At 49.0% G+C, this 21,770-nt stretch overlaps 1 protein-coding gene across 1 annotated transcript in view; it reads right to left on the bottom strand.

The window, feature by feature from the left end:
- CIITA (class II major histocompatibility complex transactivator) overlaps positions 1-21,152 on the bottom strand; it is a 116,975-nt gene extending 95,823 nt beyond the window's left edge. Inside the window, exon 1 of the mRNA XM_075317915.1 lies at positions 21,100-21,152. Coding sequence (XP_075174030.1) covers positions 21,100-21,106 — 7 coding nt within the window. The 5' untranslated portion in view covers positions 21,107-21,152. The remainder of the gene's footprint in view (positions 1-21,099) is intronic.
- Positions 21,153-21,770: the final 618 nt, after the last annotated feature.

Here is a 21,770-nt window from a genome sequence, read left to right as displayed (position 1 = left end):
TTTTCCTTTTTATACTTTTTATGGCCATAGTTTTTCTGCAAATTGGTTTTAACTGTTGCTCTGTGTTACGGAAATAACGATCTCAGTCTCCCAAGGATTCAGACGTCAGACTCTCTTTGATGACAGAAAGAAAGGTTTATATAGTGTCTGATATTGGCAGCAGCCTTGGCGTCACACCAATAGCTCGGCAGCTAATCACTGAGCTTAGCGATTCTGCGTGGGGTGTTCCGTTTAAACTAGCAGGGCTGCTGAGCTCACTATTTGTCTGCCGTGGCCCAAACTCAGTGCTGGACCTGAGGATGGTGAGCAAAGCACATATGTATATTTATAGTAAATAGTGACGAGGAAGAGTGATGAGCATTTTTCGGGTGCTCTGTACTTGTTAAGAGTAAGATGCTTGGATGTGCCCAACTCAAGTGCCCAAATGTAATGGAAGTCATAGGGGAACTAAGCTTTTTTTCTGGAAGATTTCCAGGAAAAATGCTTGGGGGACTCCGGCATTTTTCCTGAAATCTTCCAGAAAAATTGACTTCCATTATACTTGGGTACTCAAGTCGCCCACATCCGAGCATTCAACTGCTCGTTATGAGTACAGAGCATTTGAGCATGGTAATGCTCACTCATCACTAATAATAAACTGTGCCCAGAATTTTCTGAGAGTAGACAACCCCTTTAAGGCTGAGGACACATAGGGATTAGTTCGAATCCTTGCATGACACTCGGCTCACGCTCGCAGCACAGCGGGAGCAGAGTGTCATGCAAGTGTCATACGACTATGGTCCGATCAGACCACAGTTGCGGAGAACAGGGCCGGCGCTGCGGAGGGGAGGGAGGGATTTATCTCCCTATCTCCTCAGTTGCCAGCTGATGCAAGAATCGCACTGCTCTCGCATTACAGTGGTGTAATGCGAGAGCAATGCGATGTTTCTCTCGCCCCATAGACTTGAATGGGTGCAAGTGAAACAAGATCGCATTCCATCCGCAGCATGCTACGATTGTTTACTCGGTCCGACTAGGGCTGAGAAAACAATCGCTCATGGGAGCTGCCACATGGAGTGATATTGGTCTGAGCGGAATGCGATTTTTTTTTTTTTTTTTTCGCATTCCACTTGCTCCGTATTACTAGCCGTGTGTGCTTACCATTATGAATAGATAATATAGTTTTTGAAATATCATTATAATACAATTTACTCCATAGCAAAAAATTAAAAGACATGGGTGGTGATTTATCAACTTATTTACACAAGTTTTCATCATTTACCTCTGTTGATCACAGTGCTGATTGCATACCTTCATTAAGCCTGCTTTACATGCTGCAATGTATCTTACAATGTGTCGGCGGGGTCACGTCGTAAGTGACGCACATCCGGCATCGTAAGGTACATTGCAGTGTGTGACAGGTACGTGCGATTGAACGGTAAAACGTTCATCGCACGCACATCGTTCATTGCTCTAGAATTGAACGTTAGATTGTTCATCGTACCCGGGGTAGCGCACATTGCAGTGTGTGACACCCCGGGAACGATGAACAGATCTTACCTGCGTCCTGCGGCTCCCGGCCAGCAATGCGGAAGGAAGGAGGTGGGCGGGATGTTTACGTCCCGCTCAGCTCCGCCCCTCCGCTTCTATTGGCCGGCTGCCGCTTGACGTCGCTGTGACGCCGAACGTCCCTCCCACTCCAGGAAGTGGACGTTCGCCGCCCACATTGAGGTCGTATGGACGGGTAAGTACGTGTGACGGGGGTTAATCGTTTGTACGGCACATTCAACAAATTGATGGGGCGGTTACGATCGCATACGATATCGTATGCACAACCGTAACGTGTAAAGCAGGCTTAAGTTTGGAGATCCACCCAATACAATGCGCCCCTGACAAATGAACATCCTCTCCCCTCTCCTTCTTCTTTAGTTTAATAAAGAACTGTATACCAAGTAGAAAAACTATAACATTTTACTTCTGCCTGTGCTCGTGAACTGTGGTGACTGCTACGGTAGTTCCCACAGAATCAGATCATATTCTCATCATATTAATACATATTCATATTACCTTCTTGTCAACTGGTCAAAAACACCTCAATATATAATATAAGCCAACAGTAAAGACTAAACATTGCCTAATAATACAATCACTATTTAAACAAGTTTGTCTACTTCCTCACTGAAGAGACAATTTGCATATTTCCCAAAGGAGCGTTGTTTCTTAAAGTCTCCGCACCACTGAATGCAGGATTGGTGTGTCAGTCTCTGTAAGGCCAGCTTCAGACTTGCAATTTACTCGCACGAGTGCAATGCGAGAAATTCTCGCATTGCACTTGGACCCATGTTAAAGGGAACCTGTCATCAGAAATTTTGCTTTAAACCTAAAAGTTTCCCCCTCTGCAGCTCGTGGGCTGCATTCTAGCAAGGTTCCTGTACTTTTTGTGGCCCCTTTTAAAACAAATTAAATACTTTATAAACTTGTACCTTTTGCTATGTAAATTTTGTAAATCGTCCATGGGGGCGGGCTCTCTGCTGACCGTTGCTGTTCCTCCAGCAGATTTACGCCGCCCCCCAACGCTGAATTTCATATCTCAGGACGCCGCCCGTGGTCCCGCGCATGCGCTGTGCGACTGTAGCGGGACTGTGCACTGTGTGCACGTGTGACCGCTGGTGACGTTTTGCGCAGGCACGAGGTTATGGGCGACGCTGTGAGTGTCATCAGCAAGTGCCGCCCATAACCTCGTGACCGCACTTTCCCCTCTTCCTCTAGCGTTCTGCGCAAGCGCTTGCTGGCCAGATGACCCAACGTCACCTCTTTCCCATCTTGCCCTGCTGCAGGGTAAGATGGGAAGGAGGTGACGTCGGGTCATTTGGCCGGCGAGCGCTTGCGCAGAACGCTGGAGGCAGTGAGGGAAAGCGCGTCCACGAGATTATGGGCGGGCACTTGCGATGCAATCACAGCGCCGCCCATAATCTCGTGCTTGTGACACACGTCACCAGCGATCCTGGCGTGGGCGGCACCTCGGGCGCAGTGGGCGGCGTCCTGATGGATGAAATGGAGCGTGGGGGGACGGCGTCAATGTGCAGGAGGGACAGCAACGGTCAGCAGAGAGCCCGCTCCCATGGACGATTTACAAAATTTACATAGCAAAAGGTACAACTTTATAAAGTATTTAATTTGGTTTAAAAGGGGCCACAAAAAGTACAGGGACCTTGCTAGAATGCAGCCCAGGAGCTGCAGAGGGGGAAACTTTTAGGTTTCAAGCTAAATTTCTGACGACAGGTTCCCTTTAATCAATGAGGCAGCTCTCATCTGCTATTTTTCCAAATCGGACTGAGAAAAAAAATCGCAGCATGCTGTGTTTTGGCGAGTTTCTCGCACGAGTCACTCCAATGCAAGTCTATAGGTGCGTGAAAAAAACGGATGTCACACAGATGGCACATACACCATCCTAGTGACATCCGTTTTTCTCAATACATTTCACGCATGTAGCAGAGAATAATGTAAATGCTCCTGTACATAACTGTACATGAATAGCAGCTGATGAGGGTAAAAACTGATTGCACACTGACAGCACACTGATGTGAAAAGAAATCGTCTGACTTTCTGGCATGAGAATCGGACCGATTTTACACTCGCAAGTGTGATTCCAGCCTTAGGCTTCTGCCACACTCATGTGAAATTCACGCACGTGCCGAGAGACACGTATTTTCCCTGCGTGTTGCGTGCAGGTAAGTACGTGTCTCTGGTACGTGCGTGACACGTGTGTTCTACGTGTGCTATCCGCGATAGCACACGTAGAATCAGTAATTATCATACTCACCTGGTCCTTCCTGATGTCCGCGCTGCTGTCTGTGGTGCTGATCCTCGGTCTCCAGCCCTCCCGTCTCCCCGCTGCTGCTGCTGCCAGGCAGTGAAGTGAATATTCAATGAGAATAATGAGCGGCGGTCGGCAGCAAGAGGCAGCAGCGGCAGAGACAGGAGGGCTGGAGAAGGTGAGTTAATGTTTTGTTATTTTTTCAATGACATGTGTGTTTTCTCCGGCGCGTGTCACACGGGACCGCATCCACACTACACCCGTGTGGTACGGGTGCGGGCCGTGTAACACCCGTGCTGCGGGAGAAAACACTGACATGTCAGCGCTTTGAAAATCGCACACACGTACAAACGCACACGGACACACGTTCCGTGTGGTTTTACGTGTGTGTGCCTGCTACAATAGGGTAGCATTGCTGATCGTGTCTCCGTGCCGCCGGTACGTGTAAAAAATGACAAACACGTGCCGGCAGCACGGATGTGTGGCGCTAGCCTTAGGGAACAGCTTCCCCTTTAGACCCTATTTTAGCCTTTCATACAGCCAGATCAAATCACAAATGATGTGGGACAACATCCCAAAACACTGTGTCTGCAAATTGAGGTCCTGATCTGGCATAAATCCTAAGTGATATGACAAAGTTCGGTAAAGAGTCACTTTTGACTTTCAGGATTGCTACCTCCAATAGGTGGCGCCAGAGTTTGTCTACTTACTCACTGAAGAGACAATTTGCATATTTCACAGAGGAGCATTGTGGCTTAAAGTCTCCTCACCACTGGCATGCTGGAATGGTGTGTCAGACTCCGCAAGGAGAATACCTATGGACTTAAGGCTGCTTTACACGGTACAATTTATCGTGGGTTCGCATGTGCGATCGCACCCGCCCCCGTCGTTTGTGCATTATGGGCAATTTGTTGCCCTTGTCACACAAAGTCGTTTACCCCCGTCACACGTACTTACCTCCCGAACGACCTCGCTGTGGGCAGCGAACATTCTCTTCCTGAAGGGGGAGGGACGTTCGGCGTCACAGCAGCCGCCCAATAGAAGCGAAGGGGCGGAGATGACCGGGACGTAACATCCCGCCCACCTCCTTCCTTCCGCATTGCCGGCAGCCGCAGGTAAGCTGCAGTACATTGTTCCCGGGGTGTCACACGGAGCGACGTGTGCTGCCTCGAGAACGATGAACAACCGGCGCGCATAAGGACAATCAATTTTTAAAAATGAGCGACGTGTCAACGAGCAACGATAAGGTGAGTATTTTTGCTCGTTCACAGTCACCCGTAGCTGTCACACGCTACGATATGTCAAACGATGCCGGATGTGCGTCACTAACGATGTGACCCCGACGATATATCGTTAGATATATCATAGCGTGTAATGGGCCCTTTAGACTGAGTTCACATGTCCAATAAAGTTGTACAGACGCATCTTTTTTGTCCATTTTTTAAATAAGTGATTTCAGCTGGACCCCATGGAAAACGTCTATGTAAAACGCATCTATTAACAGATCGCTATATATCTTACATGTGAAAGTGATCCAGTAAGCAAAAAACATTTCTTTTAAAAATAATAAAAAAAACAATGGCTAATTCATGGATCTATTTTCCACAGGCTTTAATGTAAAAAAAAAAAAAAACAGATCCAGGTGAAATCAGTTATTTAAAAAGGACAAAAAAGATTCATCTGCTCAACTGTTTTGCCAGCGAGTTGAGGCTAGATCGGTTCTAATGTATGATTATCGGACATGAGAACTCTGCCTAAAAAAAAATGGGTTGTAGATGTCCCAGGTTCTACAAATCTGAAACCAATCCCACGTGTAAAAAAAGGACATAACATTATAGTATTATATTTACGCTATTTATGTAGTTGATGCTACTATCCATATCTCTAGTATCAGGATCTGCAACCTGCAGGACTCGAGCTGTTGTGAAACCTCAACTCCCAACATTTCCTCGCTGATATGTGGCGTGCGGAGGGGCACTGCGCTCGCTAACGCTCGGGTCCGGCACTGCTGCTGCTGCTGCTCGGTGGCTCAAGCGGTGGGCCGGATCCGGGGACTCCAGTGGCGCTCCTCGCCCGTGAGTGAAAAGGGGTGGTTTGTTTGGGGATTAGTCCATGACGCCACCCACGGGTTGTGGTGAAGATGGGCACCACCGCTGCTGGTGAGGGGGATCCCGGGAGCGATGGTAGGGAGCAGCTGGGATGTTGTTCTCCCCCTCCGTGGGTAGGGGTCGGTGGTCCCGGGGCCCGGTGGTGTGACGGGGAGGCCTGGTTGGCGAGGTGCAGGGTTGCAGGGACAGCGCGGGGCGGTGCCGGATGGCACTGGGGTACTCACTCAGCAATAAATGCACAAAGTCTCCGGTAAACCAAACGGCTGGATGGACGGGTTCTGCATCCGGCTGCAGTGGCTCTCCCCGGACAGGTGATGGTGGCTGTCTTTCCCTGCACCTTTGTGTACTGCGTTGACTCCGATGGCTTCCCAACGGTAGTCCGCTCCCCGGCGTATAGGTACCGGAGGAGCCCGTTTTGCCCGCAGGCGCTGGCCCTTGGATCTCTAGCATGTGGCGGTGGCTGTATATCCTCACGGTGTGAGCGGTTGCCTTCAATCGGGACTTGGTTGTTAGGGAACCCCGGGGGTTCCTGTCACACTCGGATTTGACTATTGTCGGCGGCTCCAAGCCTGGTCGGGGTCCGATGGCCCTGCCTGTGTGCTTAGCTTCACTCCGTTTCACGGTCCGGTACCGGCGGGCCGACGCCCGACCCCGGTCCTTACGATTCTGCGGAGTTCCACCAACTCCTGCAGACGGCCACCACTGTCTGCCAACCTTGCTATCAGTGCCTGGGCTCCAACCCAGACAACCGCAGTTCGTGACCTCTCACTTTCACCTCCTAAACTGAACTACTGCCTTTCTCACCTCCAGGCCTGTGAACTCCTCGGTGGGTGGGGCCAACCGCCTGGCTTCGCCCCACCTGGTGTGGACATCAGACCCTGGAGGGAGGCAACAAGGGTTTTCGTCTGACTAATGTAACTGTCTGGGGGTGGGGGTGTGTGTGTGTGTTCTGTCTGTGGCTACCTGGCTAGTCCAGGGCGCCACATTCCCCCTTGGTAAAATGCAGACCGTCCGCGGGCTGCCCGTCCATCACCGGTTTTATTTTTCAAACTGTAAAAATATAAATAACAGGGGAAACGGTAAAACATAAGCATACTTTTTAGATCCTCTTAAACGTTGCAACACATATATAAACATTTTTAATAGCGGACGGACGGATGTCTTCCACTCTCCCACCCAAGCAACTTAGCCCTGATGCTGCCCCTAAGAAGTGGGCAGCACCCCTTTACCCCAGTTCAGGTTCAGGCTGCCCGAGCGGGAACGGGTACGGTAACTCGCACCCGACTGTCACTTCAGGGGGACCCCACATCCAAGGGGGAACCGATGACCCCCGGAGGATCGCCACCGGTTTCGGTAGTGGTGGGACTGGGCCATCACTTTCCTCCAGGCCCATCCTCCAAATCAGCCTCTCCGGAGGCGGCAACGGTATCCATCCCACAACATTATTTACAACCCCACAAGTTCGTGGGTGGCCTGCCAGTTCTCGGCCATGTCCATGAGGAGTTTCTCATGTGGGTATGGAGGGGTTAACAACTGGGACAACTCCAGTCCCAACGGGGACGGTTCTCTTCTCGGACGGTAATCAGGTGATTTTTCGGATTGATTAATTTTCATTTAACGGAAGAAACAAAGTGCTGAGGGTCCCAACGGGGACAACAGGGTGCAACGGTGGACCGCTGCCTTCACTTTAGGTTGACTTCTTCGTAGACCTTTTCCACCTCGACATCCTGACAGCGAGGTGGGGGAGGGGACTGGGACTGCGCCTGGAAACTGCGGCCCTCCCTCACCTTCACATTGAGGGCATACCAGCCCCTCTCCCCGCAGTGTCGAGTGTAGACCACCAGGTCTCCTTGCAGCAGGTCACGACCCGGGTGACCCGTCGGCAGATGGGCATGTACATCCCGGCGGGCTACAAACACTTCGGCCTCCAGGCCCGGTTCGTATATGAAGCTGTACTCCCTGTGAGGGTCAAATCTCCGGACCTGCCCCTCGTACACCGGGCCCCGTACCCGGAAGGTGGCATTTCGGAGGTGGTCCTTCTCACGGATGGTACGGGCCACCATCTCAGCCCTCTGGCGCTCTCTTTCAGCGATTTCACGGCCCAGCGAGTTCGGCTCCCTGTCCCAGTAAGGGGCGTCTGCTTGCCCCCGCAGGACTTCCTTCACGGTGCCCACAACTGGCGCCCTTTTTGGAAGGTCCCACGGTGACGTGGCCTGGGGTGCTGCCTCGCAGCGGCGACCCGGCGCAGCCTCAGCCGAGGTTTGGGAACAGGGATCCTCACCGGCTGGACCTCCGCCTCCTTCTGGACCGGACGGACTACCGGAGCCGGGACGGTCTTGGGTGCGGCCACTTCCGGTGCCGACGGTTCTTCTTCGCGGATGGGCACCTCTCGCTGGGTCTTCCACGGCAGCGGTGCGGGTCGTCTGCGGAAATCGCATGCAGGCTGGCCCTCCAGGGCGGACGGACGGAGCTCCGCTACCGGTGGTGGGGATAGCAGGCCTAGTGGCGGGGTAGCAGCAACCGATACGGGTAGCGGGGGAGGCAGCAGGGTGAGCGGGCGCAGACCGGGCCCCTCAGTCGCAGCCCCTGAGTGGCCCTTGATGCACATGGCATGACTCTGCATGTTCCATATTACATAAGCTGATATTAAAAAGTCCATAGACTATGTAAGAACAAGATAAAGACCATCTTAGAATATGCAGCATGCCAGGAATATTATCTTGGCATCTATTTGAATCAGGTGGTCTCTGATTTATGTCATATCCCAAATGAACCAGTTAGTATAAATAATAAACAAGGGTGTAACCAATCATTATACAATAGTGTTGAAATTGACCAATGAGTGTTGGGGTACATTGACTTATATGTTAAAACTTTTCAATAAATAACCCCCTGGGCATTTGTTTAGCTGGGGAACCACACGATTGACGTTGCTGGCTGACTTCCTCCCGTCGAAGAACCATTCATTGGGCACGTGGTTTGTCTGATTGCCATAACAACGATTGACAATATGGACACTTTGGCCTTGTTGCTCAAAGAAATGATCTATTTAAGAAGTTCAAGGAGTTGTCCAAGCATGTAATGTTGATGACCTATATGCAGGGGCGTAACGATCGCGGTCGCAGAGGTCGCCACTGCGACCGGGCCCGCAGGGTTATAGGGGCCCGGCAGCCTCTCTGCAGAGCCGGCTGCCGGGCCCCTATGTGTAGTGCCACTATGTAGTGGCCGACTGCGCGACCGTTAGGGGGCCGGCCTGTGAGTCAGGGAGCCCAGTGTCTGCAGGGGGGCAGAGGGGCCCCTGACCTGGAGAGGCCACCAGGCGTTCCTGACCTGCTGCAGAGGAGATGTGCTCCTGCACGGCAGACGGAAACCATCCCTACCAGGACCTGCGATGATGTCACGCCCATGTGACTGTGTGGGAGGAGACACAGGATGCCGGGGAGAAAGCAGGAGAAGATACTTCGAACACATGAGTGGTAATGAGAAAAGAGGGGACATGAGGGGAGGGGCTGCAGGGTGAGTGGGATATGAGGGCTGCAGACTGTGACAGAAGCATGTGAAGGGTGCAGAGTGTTTGAGAGGGGTAAGTTGGGGTACGGGCAGGGTGAGATATGTGGTTCAGGGTGTGTGTGTGATATGGGGGTGCAGGCTGTATAGGGAGCAGGGTGTGTGACATATGGGGGCAGGGGCATAACTACCGCAGTCGCAGGGGTCAGAAGGAGCTGAGAGGTACTTGTTTTTTTATTTTGCTGGCTGCATGACACATATAGGCCCGGGGAAGCTGCCTGCATGATACACGGAGGCCCTGGTGGGGCTGGCTGGCAGGCTGCATTACACATAGAAGCCCTGGGGGCTGGCTGCATGACACATGGAGGCCCTGGGGGGGGCTGGCTGCATGACACATGGAGGCCCTGGGGGGGATGGCTGCATGACACATGGAGGCCCTGGGGGGGCTGGCTGCATGACACCTGGGGGGGGCTGGCTGCATGACACATGGAGGCCCTGGGGGGGCTGGCTGCATGACACATGGAGGCCCTGGGGGGGGGCGGCTGCATGACACATGGAGGTCCTGGGGAAGCTGGCTGCATGACACATGGAGGCCCTGGGGGGGCTGGCTGCATGACACATGGAGGCCCTGGGGGGGGCTGGCTGCATGTCGCATAGAGGCCCTGGGGGGGCTGGCTGCATGACGCATAGAGGCCCTGGGGGGGCTGGCTGCATGACACCTGGTGGGGCTGGCTGCATGACACATGGAGGCCCTGGTGGGACTGGCTGCATAATACATGGAGGCCTGGGGGTGCTTGCTGCATGATACATGGAGATCTATGTGACTGCATAATAAACATGAAGGACACCTTACACATAGACTATAGCAGCGCATTATACATGGAGGTCTATGGGGCTGCATTATAATACATATAGGACTATGGGGGCTACATTATAATATATGGAGGACTATGGAGGCTACCTTACACATGGTCTGTGGGGGTGCATTATAAAGCATGGGGGACTGTGGTGCAGTATAAAATATGGAGAACTATGGGAAATGCATTATAATACATGGAGGACTATGGGGGTGCATTCTAATATATAAAGGGTTATGTGGGACCCTTTATACTATATGGAAGGCTATGTGGGGGCCATTATAGTATTTGGAGAACTATATATGAGGGAGGAAAAAGATACAAGTATGGGATGAGAATGTTTTGTGCTGAGGGAAAAGGGCTCTTTCCAATGCTCTGCTATACATCTCTCAGCACCCAGCTTTCCCATGCTCTGCTATACATCTCTCAGCACCCAGCTTTCCCATGCTCTGCTATACATCTCTCAGCACCCAGCTTTCCCATGCTCTGCTATACATCTCTCAGCACCCAGCTTTCCCATGCTTTGCTATACATCTCTCAGCACCCAGCTTTCCCATGCTCTGCTATACATCTCTCAGCACCCAGCTTTCCCATGCTCTGCTATACATCTCTCAGCACCCAGCTTTCCCATGATCTGCTATACATCTCTCAGCACCCAGCTTTCCCATGCTCTGATATGGGAAAGCTGGGTGCTGAGGGAAAGATGTATGACAGAGCATGGGAAAGCAGGGTGCTGATAGAGGGATTTTAGATCATGGGAAACCTGGGTGCTGTGGGTAAAAGCCAAGTGTCAGCATCATTATCCCGTACCCTAAGTGTTGTGTACATGGAGGGGGGCCCCGGTCCAAAGTTTGCACCAGGGCCCATCAAATTCTAGTTACGCCACTGCCTATATGATAACTTATCAATAACAGATTGGTGGGGGTCCAATGCCTTCACTGATCAGCTGCTATTACGGTAGCTCCATTGCATCCGTATGTAAACAATGCACAGCTCTGATAGCACAGTTCAATGTGTAGCAGCCAGTGCTCAAGATCAGCTTCTATCTAAAGCCCGCTACACACGCTTCAATATATCTCACAATCTGTCGTTGGGGTCAAGTTGTAAGTGACGCACATCCGGCATCGTTTGTGAGGTATCTGCGTGTGACATCTACTTGCGATCAGGATTGAACGCAAAACCGTTGATCGCAAACACATCGTATCATTCTCTAGAATTGAGCGTTTTGTTGCACGAACCTAGTCAATTGTAACGTGTGACATCCCTCATACGATTTTGGTGTCTGATGCTATGTGCGCAGGTGTGCGCTCTGCACCGCAGCTTAAAAAAGGTCCGCTTCAGAGCGCAGCTGAAAAGCTGCGTTCTGAAGCGCTTCACAATGTCTGTCAGTCACTAATCTCTGTCAGTCGGTCACTATCTCTGTCCCTCACTCTCTGTCCATGTCAGTCTATCCCCCTCTCTCATATACTCACCGATCCCCGATCCCCGGCGCTGCACGGCGTTCACACTGCTCCGGCGGCTTTTACTGTTTTGAAAAAGCCGGCCGCCCATTAAACAATCTCGTATTCCCTGCTTTCCCCGCCCACCGGCGCCTATGATTGGTTACAGTGAGACACGCCCCCACTCTGAGTGACAGGTGTCACACTGCACCCAATCACAGCAGCCGGTGGGCGGGTCTATACTGTGTAGTGAAATAAATAATTAAATAATTAAAAAAAACGGCGTGCGGTTCCCCCCAATTTTAAAACCAGCCAGATAAAGCCATACGGCTGAAGGCTGGTATTCTCAGGATGGGGAGCTCCACGTTATGGGGAGCCCCCCAGCCTAACAATATCAGCCAACAGCCGCCCAGAATTGCCGCATACATTATATGCGACAGTTCTGGGACTGTACCCGGCTCTTCCCGATTTGCCCTGGTGCGTTGGCAAATCGGGGTAATAAGGAGTTATTGGCAGCCCATAGCTGCCAATAAGTCCTAGATTAATCATGTCAGGCGTCTATGAGACACCCTCCATGATTAATCTGTAAATTACAGTAAATAAACACACACACCCGAAAAAATCCTTTATTAGAAATAAAAACACAAACATATACCCTGGTTCACCACTTTAATCAGCCCCAAAAAGCCCTCCTTGTCCGGCGTAATCCAGGATGCTCCAGCGTCGCTTCCAGCGCTGCTGCATGGAGGTCACCGGAGCTGCAGCAGACACCGCCGCTCCGGTCACCTCCACGCAGGTAATGAAGACAGCCGCGCGATCAGCTGAGCTGTCACTGAGGTTGCCCGCTGTCACTGGATCCAGCGGTGGCCACGGGTAACCTCAGTGACAGCTCAGCTGATCGCGCTACTCACCTCAGTTGCTGCGTGGAGGTGATAGGAGCGGCGGTGAGTAGCGCGATCAGCTGAGCGGTCACTGAGGTTACCCGCGGCCACCGCTGGATCCAGTGACAGCGGGTAACCTCAGTGACAGCAGCTGATCGCGCGGCTGTCTTCATTACCTGCGTGGAGGTGACCGGAGCGGCTGTGTCTGCTGCAGCTCCGGTGACCTCCATGCAGCAGCGCTGGAAGCGACGCTGGAGCATCCTGGAGTACGCCGGACAAGGAGGGCTTTTTGGGGCTGATTAAAGTGGTGAACCAGGGTATATGTTTGTGTTTTTATTTCTAATAAAGGATTTTTTCGGGTGTGTGTGTTTATTTACTGTAATTTACAGATTAATCATGGAGGGTGTGTCATAGACGCCTGACATGATTAATCTAGGACTTATTGGCAGCTATGGGCTGCCAATAACTCCTTATTACCCCGATTTGCCAACGCACCAGGGCAAATCGGGAAGAGCCGGGTACAGTCCCAGAACTGTCGCATATAATGTATGCGGCAATTCTGGGCGGCTGTTGGCTGATATTGTTAGGGTGGGGGGCTCCCCATAACGTGGAGCTCCCCATCCTGAGAATACCAGCCTTCAGCCGTATGGCTTTATCTGGCAGGTTTTAAAATTGGGGGGAACCGCACGCCGTTTTTTTTAATTATTTAATTATTTATTTCACTACACAGTATAGACCCGCCCACCGGCTGCTGTGATTGGGTGCAGTGTGACACCTGTCACTCAGAGTGGGGGCGTGTCTCACTGTAACCAATCATAGGCGCCGGTGGGCGGGGAAAGCAGGGAATACGAGATTGTTTAATGGGCGGCCGGCTTTTTCAAAACAGTAAAAGCCGCCGGAGCAGTGTGAATGCCGTGCAGCGCCGGGGATTGGTGAGTATGAGAGAGAGCTGCTAACTTCAGTAATTTAGGAGATTAGAGGTCACCGGTGAGTCCTTCACTGGTGACCGCTAATCAGGACGCGACACAGACAGAGCCGCAGCATGACAATGAAGTCGGGTGAAGTTCACCCGAGTTCATTCTGACAGTGCGGCTCTGTCTGTGTCTGCTGTCATCTGCCATTCAGCTCTGCTACATGGCTGTCTGTGTCTGCTGTCAGCGGCCATGTAGCAGAGCTGAATGGCAGATGACATAGTAAAAACGCATCCCTACACATTACACACGCTTGGCAAGTCAATAAATAAAAAAAAAAAAAAAGGTGCCCAATGCATACGTCACAGATCACATGATCTAAAGGATCGCACATAACATTGATCAATTTAACATAGACTACTAACGCACGTGTGACAGCAAATGAACGACCAACGTGAAATCTCATAGATCCCGTATGCAACCTGGGCGTGTCACATCGCAAATGCGATTGTACAACTAATTGCAACGTGTAAAGTGGGCTTAAGAGTATAGGAGCTGAGTCCTATATTAAAAAGCTATGGCATAAAGCTAGGGTATGGCATCACTTGCTGATTGGTAAGGATCTCGCAAATTGGTTTACACTTTGAAGGTCCTGTCCAATTATTAGCATACGGATATAGTAGATGAGGGGTCTCCTCTTTATTAGACCTCCTTCACACATCCGTATAAAACACATATGTTACAAAATGGTACCGGTGTCATCAGTGTTTTGTCCCTGTTTACCATCAGTGTGTTGTAAGTGTTTTTCTGATACAGATGAAGATAGATCATCTATGTGCTGTATGTGTTTTTCATGGACCATTATACTTGTATTGGGCTTTTGTCATGTGTGCTGCTGGTAAAAAACCAGACATGTGAGCAGACGCAAGGAAAGGTCAAAGACCACCTGCGCATGCATACTACAATACTTTGATCTCCCCTCAGCAGGGCATATCAAAGTGCGCCTGCGCAGGACCGCAATGCCGACCTATGTGGATGACGTAGGACACATCAAACACACTGGTCTGAGAAGTAAGAGCGATCGCAGCAGAGAGGAGGCGCCGGATCCGCGACTAGCGACACCCATCGGCCAGGACCGCCCACTAGGTAAGTATAATAAAGGTGTTTTTGACGTCATACAGAGCGGCCTGGGCTCTTATATACAGAATGCTGTATATAAGGGCTCACTGGTGGTGGCCGCAGCTGATAAGGGAAAAACCTGGTGACAGGTTCCCTTTAACCAGGAACAACCGAGTAATGTATTTGTCACTACAAGAAAAATGCTCTGGTTCCCCATTGACTTGCATTAGGTTCACTATTCGTGATGAATAGCAGGATAGTACTTTGGGATTCATTACAAATAATCCAAACACGAATAGTTACTACTCACCCATCACAAATTGTGTCATCTGTGAATGGTAAAGAGCTATCTGTGACTGATGAGAACTTCCATGTTCTGGTTTTGTTTTATATTAATGTTTGTTTAAAAGGCATTCTCACACGTCCGTGAAAATGCTGTATACGGGTTTTTTTCATGGATTTACATGTGAGTATTTTTTCACAGGAACATGTCTTTTTTTTATGGTATCACGGATGAAAAGGGACAAAATAAGTCTTTGCATTTGTGAAAAACACTTACAGCATCCCTGTGCCATCAGTGTTCGGCCCGTATTTAATATTGTAATGTATAGGAGACGCTTTGTCATTTATTTATTCATCTATGAAAAGTAGATGACAAGAATAGTAAAATTAGACACATGGTACACTGATGACAAACTGATCCAAAACACTCATGACACCGGAATCATTTTTTCAACGTGTTGCACCATATCTGCACTATAGTTTTTCTATAGGAGAAATTCCACAGCACACATATCTCACGTGGACGTACTCTAGTGGGAATTTTAAAGGAAAGGGGCATTTACTTAAAAAAGTGTCTTGATGCATGTACATTATCTACATTAAACTTCTCTATATGTCCTGTTTAGCCAGTGCATCTAACATTGTGAGACCTTCCTTATTACTTAGGTACTCCCCAAATAGAGGTGAGGTATACCTGCGCTCTCAGAAAAGATGATACAAACCTTTCTATTGTTGCACCAATCTCTTCTTTAGCAATATACATTTCTATGATAATTATTGCTTAGTTTAGCATGTAAGATCTAAGCATCAACATGCTCTGGCAGGTGAGCCTTTAGTGGATGAAGATTAAAGGGGTTGTCCCCTACTTTAAAAGTTAAACTTACATAGTCATTTCCATCTGTCTGTCATAACAGATAGGAATAACTGCTTCAAGGTCCCAGCCGCCATGGGTGCAATAACTAAAACTGCAGAGGGCAGTCGTGCTACGCTGTTTGTATAATGCCCAAATAATGAATGGGAGTCACAAAAATATTGATCAGCGAGCTAAGCTGTTTTTTAAATCCTGGCAATGTAGCTGGCTTTGTCATGCTGTTTTCATAACACTCAAGACCCAAAATTTATTGTAATGCGTGGGGACGGGGGGAGATTTGCTGACACAGTTTGGGGAGTGAGAGGGGAGAAATATGAGGACATGGTTTGGAGGGCAAAAAAGGGATAGGTGCAAACACAGTGGGTGATGTATGTGTGGCACCCCTGAGGCTTCAGTGGCCACAGGGTACTGCATCTCCCTTAAGATGTAGTGCTCATCCCGGGTAAGGAGAGGTTAATCGCTGGTGATTCTCACATTCACAACCACACACATTCAGGTGCCTTCCCACTGGGAGGATGGCCTGGGGTAGATAGGGGGGTGGCCATCACGAAGCATGGGACTTTCCCGGTCACTGGGACAGCCACCTGGGGGGCGGGCACCACTTGGGGAAAAGGTCAAGGAGCATTTTCACACAGTCAGTTAGCCGCAGGCACAGCTTGGGGTGAGACGCACCTAGGACCTCGGTCCAATCTTCTTCTACTCACACTTCTGGGAGTGCCATAGGACCCATGGCTTGGAGCATCCAGCTCAGCCCGGGTTCTCTACAGCTACACAGGATTTCAGGGTCTGCGGTGAGTGCAGGAAACACCCGCGACCCGTTCCATATGTCACATACATCGGGATTGGAGGGACCCCGACTAAAAAGGACTCACAGTGGGTACACCGGCGGTAACCTAGAATTGCTCGGGATCGGCTGGAGCCCATCACAGCGGTGGCCAGTGCTTCAGAAGCAGAAATCGGGTTACTTAAAGAAATCTGAGTAAAATACATGGAACCCGCAGAGACTGTGTCCGCCTGTCATTCCCGGCGCCGCCGCCCCGCGCTTCAGCACCCACCATTACTACTCCCCTCATCATCCTCTCAGGGCCCATTCCACCTGTGGGGAGCAGAAACACCTCACCTTCAGGCTGCTACTAACATCCGCCCCGGAATACAGTGACAGCAGCAGCGGCTAATTCCATTGCCGCATACCGCAGGTGGCGTCACGAAATCAACCTCCACTATCATTCATCACCACCCCTTCCTTTTATTGGACATCTAGGGGACGCAAAATCAGGCAGGGCCACCTGTGACATCCCCTGACCCTCACCAGCCCGGCGACGAGTATTTTCCTCGACCACCTGGGGTGCTCCATATCCAGATACAGTATGGTGGAGTGAGGGCAGGAGAAATTTTAGGACACGGTGTGGGAAGCAAGGGGGAAGGATGGGTGTGGACATAGCAAGGGAGGGTGGCAGATTGAACACACAATTGGGACGAGAGAAAAAGATGGGTGCAAATACAGTATGGATAGCGAGGTGGAATACATTGACAAAACAGTATGAGGAGCAAGGTGTGTGGAGCAAATGATGCAGAAATAGTATGGGGGGAGAAATTTGCCGACACAGTATGGAAAGCAAGGGGGTAAATGGGTGCGGACACAGTATTGGAAGCAAGGGGGGATTGTATTAGGAAACAGTATAATTAGTGAAAGTGGTAATGTATGCAGACACAGTATGGGGAGCGAGGAGGAAGAGAGGACACAGTATTGGGACCAAGGGAGGTGATGGATGCAGACAAAATGGGAAGTAATCTGGGATGGGTGCGGACACAGTAGGGGGTATATATGAGGAATCAGTATGAGAAGAGAGAGGGGAATGCATGCATACACAGTATGGGGAGCAAAGGGGATGGGTGTGGATGCAGTATAGGAAGCGAGGGAACAGTATGGTTAGCAGGGGATGTGTGAGAGGAGACTGCATGAGGGAGGGGAGAGATGTGTTAGAAGACTATTGAGAGAAATATTGTGAGGAGGCAGTGTGGGGGAGAAAAGTGTGAGGGGGCACAGAATAGAGACTGAGTAGTGTGGTAGGCGGGCAGTATAGAGAGTAGGTAACATGGGGTGGACAGTGTGAGGGCACATCAAGGAGGGGACATGCCGGAAAGGGGGAGTGTGATGAGGGGGCACAGTATAGAGACTGGGCAGTTTAGGGGGACACAGTGTGAGAGGACAGTAAATAGGAGGCCCAATATATAATAAGAGAGAGCTGTGAAGGGAATGTATCATAAGAGGACAGTGTAGGGGTCATATTTTGTGCAGGGAACACAATGAGAGGCATTTATTTATTCAGAGGCACACAGTAGGAGAAATATTATTCAGGAGCATTATTATCACGCTGCTATTTTAAGGGCATCATGTCAGGATATGCTGCAGAAGAACGGAGAAAATAGAAGTCTGCAGAGGCAAGCTGTGAATGTGAAAAGTCATCATGGCGCCTAAACATGATGAAGAATGAGAAAAGAAAGATGAGAGACAATGTCACCTATAAAAGTACCTGGATGTAAATTATTATTTGTGATACTGACTAATTCTACTGTATGTTCGTCTATAGCCAGCAGTCTCATGATCACTGATAACAACATCTCCCAGTATCTCCTAACTATTGTTAAGTACATTCATATATACGAGTATATATGAGTATATTCATACATACGAATAAATGTATATGGGAATAACATTACAAATGATGTACCATGTATTGATTGTGGTACTGGTGATGTATTAATGTACTGATGGTGGTTCAGGTGATGCATTTCTGTGTTGATGAAAGCAGAGATGCCGTTTTTTTGTACTAATAGGGTGGACTCTGCAGGTTCCCGAACCCTAATCGTGGTCACAGGCTGCTGTGGTCTCCTGCGGAGAGCACTTGCAGCCCCACAGGAGTAGAGGACATGCTGCATCCAGGACACAGTGTGTGCAGATCGTGGGCACGAACCCTAAGTGTGCAAATCAAGTACAAATGAGCGATCACAAGGACAACTACTTAAACTGCATCTGCACATCTGTATTGATACAAAAATAATATTTTCAAATGTTTCTTTAAATATTCATAAATATATTATAAATAGTTATCTGCACACAAAGGCACAGAGATCACACCCTGCAGGTAAGACGGCTGTCATCTGTGAGTAAGTCTATTCCGAAGTCAAGCCATTTCTGGGAAATCAGGTAGCAGCGTCCAGGGCCATGGAAACTCCCTAATCTGCTCCCTGGATGGATGCCCAGAATGAGCTACATGCAACATGCAGTGACCGAGTTTCACTTTCACTTCAAACAAGGCTGGACTAGGGCCAGAAAGAAAAGCTTCACACATCTCAGTGCAGACACAGAAGTAAAGCTTACAAATTACTTCGAAAAACTCAGTTACCCCCTGTTCATTCTGCAGCACCTTATACACATTTTCGCAATATGTGCGCCAATTAGTGCTTCTTTCATCACTGTAGCAGCCATGTGGTGCCCCTCTGTCAAAGGAGCAGCCCCCATTTAAAGAAGCAGCCCCCATTTACTGACATATAGGGCCATAACTGTCACCAGAAGAATGGGGGTCCAGGGCAGCAAATGTGCTCAAACTACCCAGTACCCACCCTACATTGTCAGGACAGATACAGGTATATAATATTCCTGGGCTTAAATTAGACATACTAAGAAGTCAGAAATTTTTATAGAACACAAAAAAATGGTTCGCGTGTCATAGTGTTTTGGATCTAATTTTTATCAGTGATTGGTCAATATCCGTTTTTAACATCAGCGTTTGATCAGTGATTTTCTCGCATTAAAAACAAATAAATTACAAAGCTTCTCTAATTCATTGCAATATTAATCACAGAAAGCATACAGACTGTACATTTATGGGATCTGTGTGCTGTCCCCGTCATTTATATGACACACAGACTTGTATGGGTGATTTGATCCGTGACGCTGATTGAAAATGGATATGTCTAGGTGATTATTTTGTTGACACATGGTAGACATGTGAACAACTCCAAAGATTATAATGGCTGCGTGTGCTGTCCGAGAAAATCTCTGATAGAACTTGGACATGAAAAACAGATACCTGAATGAGGCCGCAATGTTTAGTGTGCGTATGTATGTGTGGCAGTGTGTGCATGGGTGCGTATATGTGTGTATGTGTCTGTAAGTATGCGTGTATGTGTGTGCTTGTGTATGTGTGTGCGTGTGTATGCGTGTATTTGTGTGTGTATGTGCTAAGATGAAGATGTAATGAGTGTGTACATGTTAGTGAATGAATGTATGTATGTAAATGGTAAATGTGTGTTCATGGGCATGCCTCTATACAGCAAGTGCCTGTAGGTGAGCATGTCCCTAGCTGCTTTGTGTTCCTGTATGTACGTGTAGTTGTATGTAGTGAGGTGCAGCTTTAGACAACATTTTATTGTCTTACAGAATAATTAAAATGCCTCAATTTTTTTTTTATTTGTTTTGTTTTTTTTAAGAAAAGTGGCGGCAGAACATAGAGGATTATATACAAACTCAGTGTGTAGGGTAGTATGAGATTCACAAACGCCCATATGTACGGGGTTACAGTGCGAAATAGCTTGTAGGGCAGCAAACCTTCATACCTTCAGAATTATAGCACATGCAACAATTATTTTTTAGGTTGGATTCACATAGAATCTAACAGAGAAATGATTTTGTAATGCTACATAAGATCTGTGGGCATAGGGCGATACCGTGGGGCAGACGTGCTGCACTCCAACTCTGCACAACTGGACGGTGAGCCAAGTGGTAACACGGTCATGGGCAGGGACCCCGACACACAGCACCGCACACGTACAACCCTACCATATTATGGAGATTAGGGTACAAATCGTCCGGTATACCCGTCTACACCAACATAGGTGTGTAAACAATGCCCAACGCCCCCGCAGTCTGCTCTGCTGATGCGCCTTGGGTTTAACCCTTAAGTAGAACTCCCGGAAGGAAAACAAAGGCCATATACAATTTTGGAATCACACTTGGCAGTCATCATGACATTTTGTTTTGCAGTATTGTCACTGACCGACAATTCTTAAAGTTTTACAATAATAGAAGACAGAGATCTCCTGGGATCCAGTACTGCACACATGAGTCACATAAAAGAGAAGAAAGTAAATGCATTAAGAACAGTCAATAAGAAGCAGAACAAGGTGCAACAAGAAGAATAAGACTGAAATAGAAACTAATACACGTATAGGGGTGGCAGGCAGCAGTGTGGCACACAAGTGGTGCAGGGGGCAGCACAGCCAATGCATCTCTATGGAGCACAGTGCAGAGTAGTGTGTACTCACCGTCCATGCTGCTCTGTGTACACTCCGTCTCTGCGCTCTCCTCAATCTGCACTGCTATGTAGAGCGGAGTAGAGACCAGAGCTCTGCGCATGCGCGGACTCTCACCGCTCACCGTAGTGAGGGACGCGGCGATTCTCTCACATACCGAGTTAGACGCATACACACTGTAGACGAGAGTTCACACTGCCGTGCACCGGTCCCCACGGTCCCCAGAACCATTATAGCTTATTAATATGTTATGTCCTGTTTAGCAACAGTATGGACTTTAGTTTTAATTATCTTTAAGAGGAAAGAATGAGCTCGTATCCAATAAGTAGTGACATTATACATAGTGACATCATGCCAGACATACTGTATAGCGACCTCATTCCTCATAGATAATTACCTCATCCCTAATTAGCAGTGACCTCATATCTCAGAGATAATTACCTCATTTCTAATAAGCAGTGACGTCATATATAGCTTATACCTCATAAGCTGTGACCTCATCCCTGAAAGATATTACCTCATCCCTCATAAGCAGTGACCTCATATCTCATAGATAGTGTCCTCCTTCCTAATTTATAGTGACCTCTTATGTTATAGTTCATAGAGCGACTTGATACCTCATAAATAGTGACCTTATGACCTCTTTCATAGATAATGATCTCATTCCTTATAAGTAGTCACCT

Source organism: Anomaloglossus baeobatrachus, chromosome 7, assembly GCF_048569485.1.
Source record: "Anomaloglossus baeobatrachus isolate aAnoBae1 chromosome 7, aAnoBae1.hap1, whole genome shotgun sequence".
Taxonomy (NCBI): domain Eukaryota; kingdom Metazoa; phylum Chordata; class Amphibia; order Anura; family Aromobatidae; genus Anomaloglossus; species Anomaloglossus baeobatrachus.
Note: the sequence above shows the minus strand (reverse complement) of the source record. Positions and strands in the feature narration are given on the sequence as shown.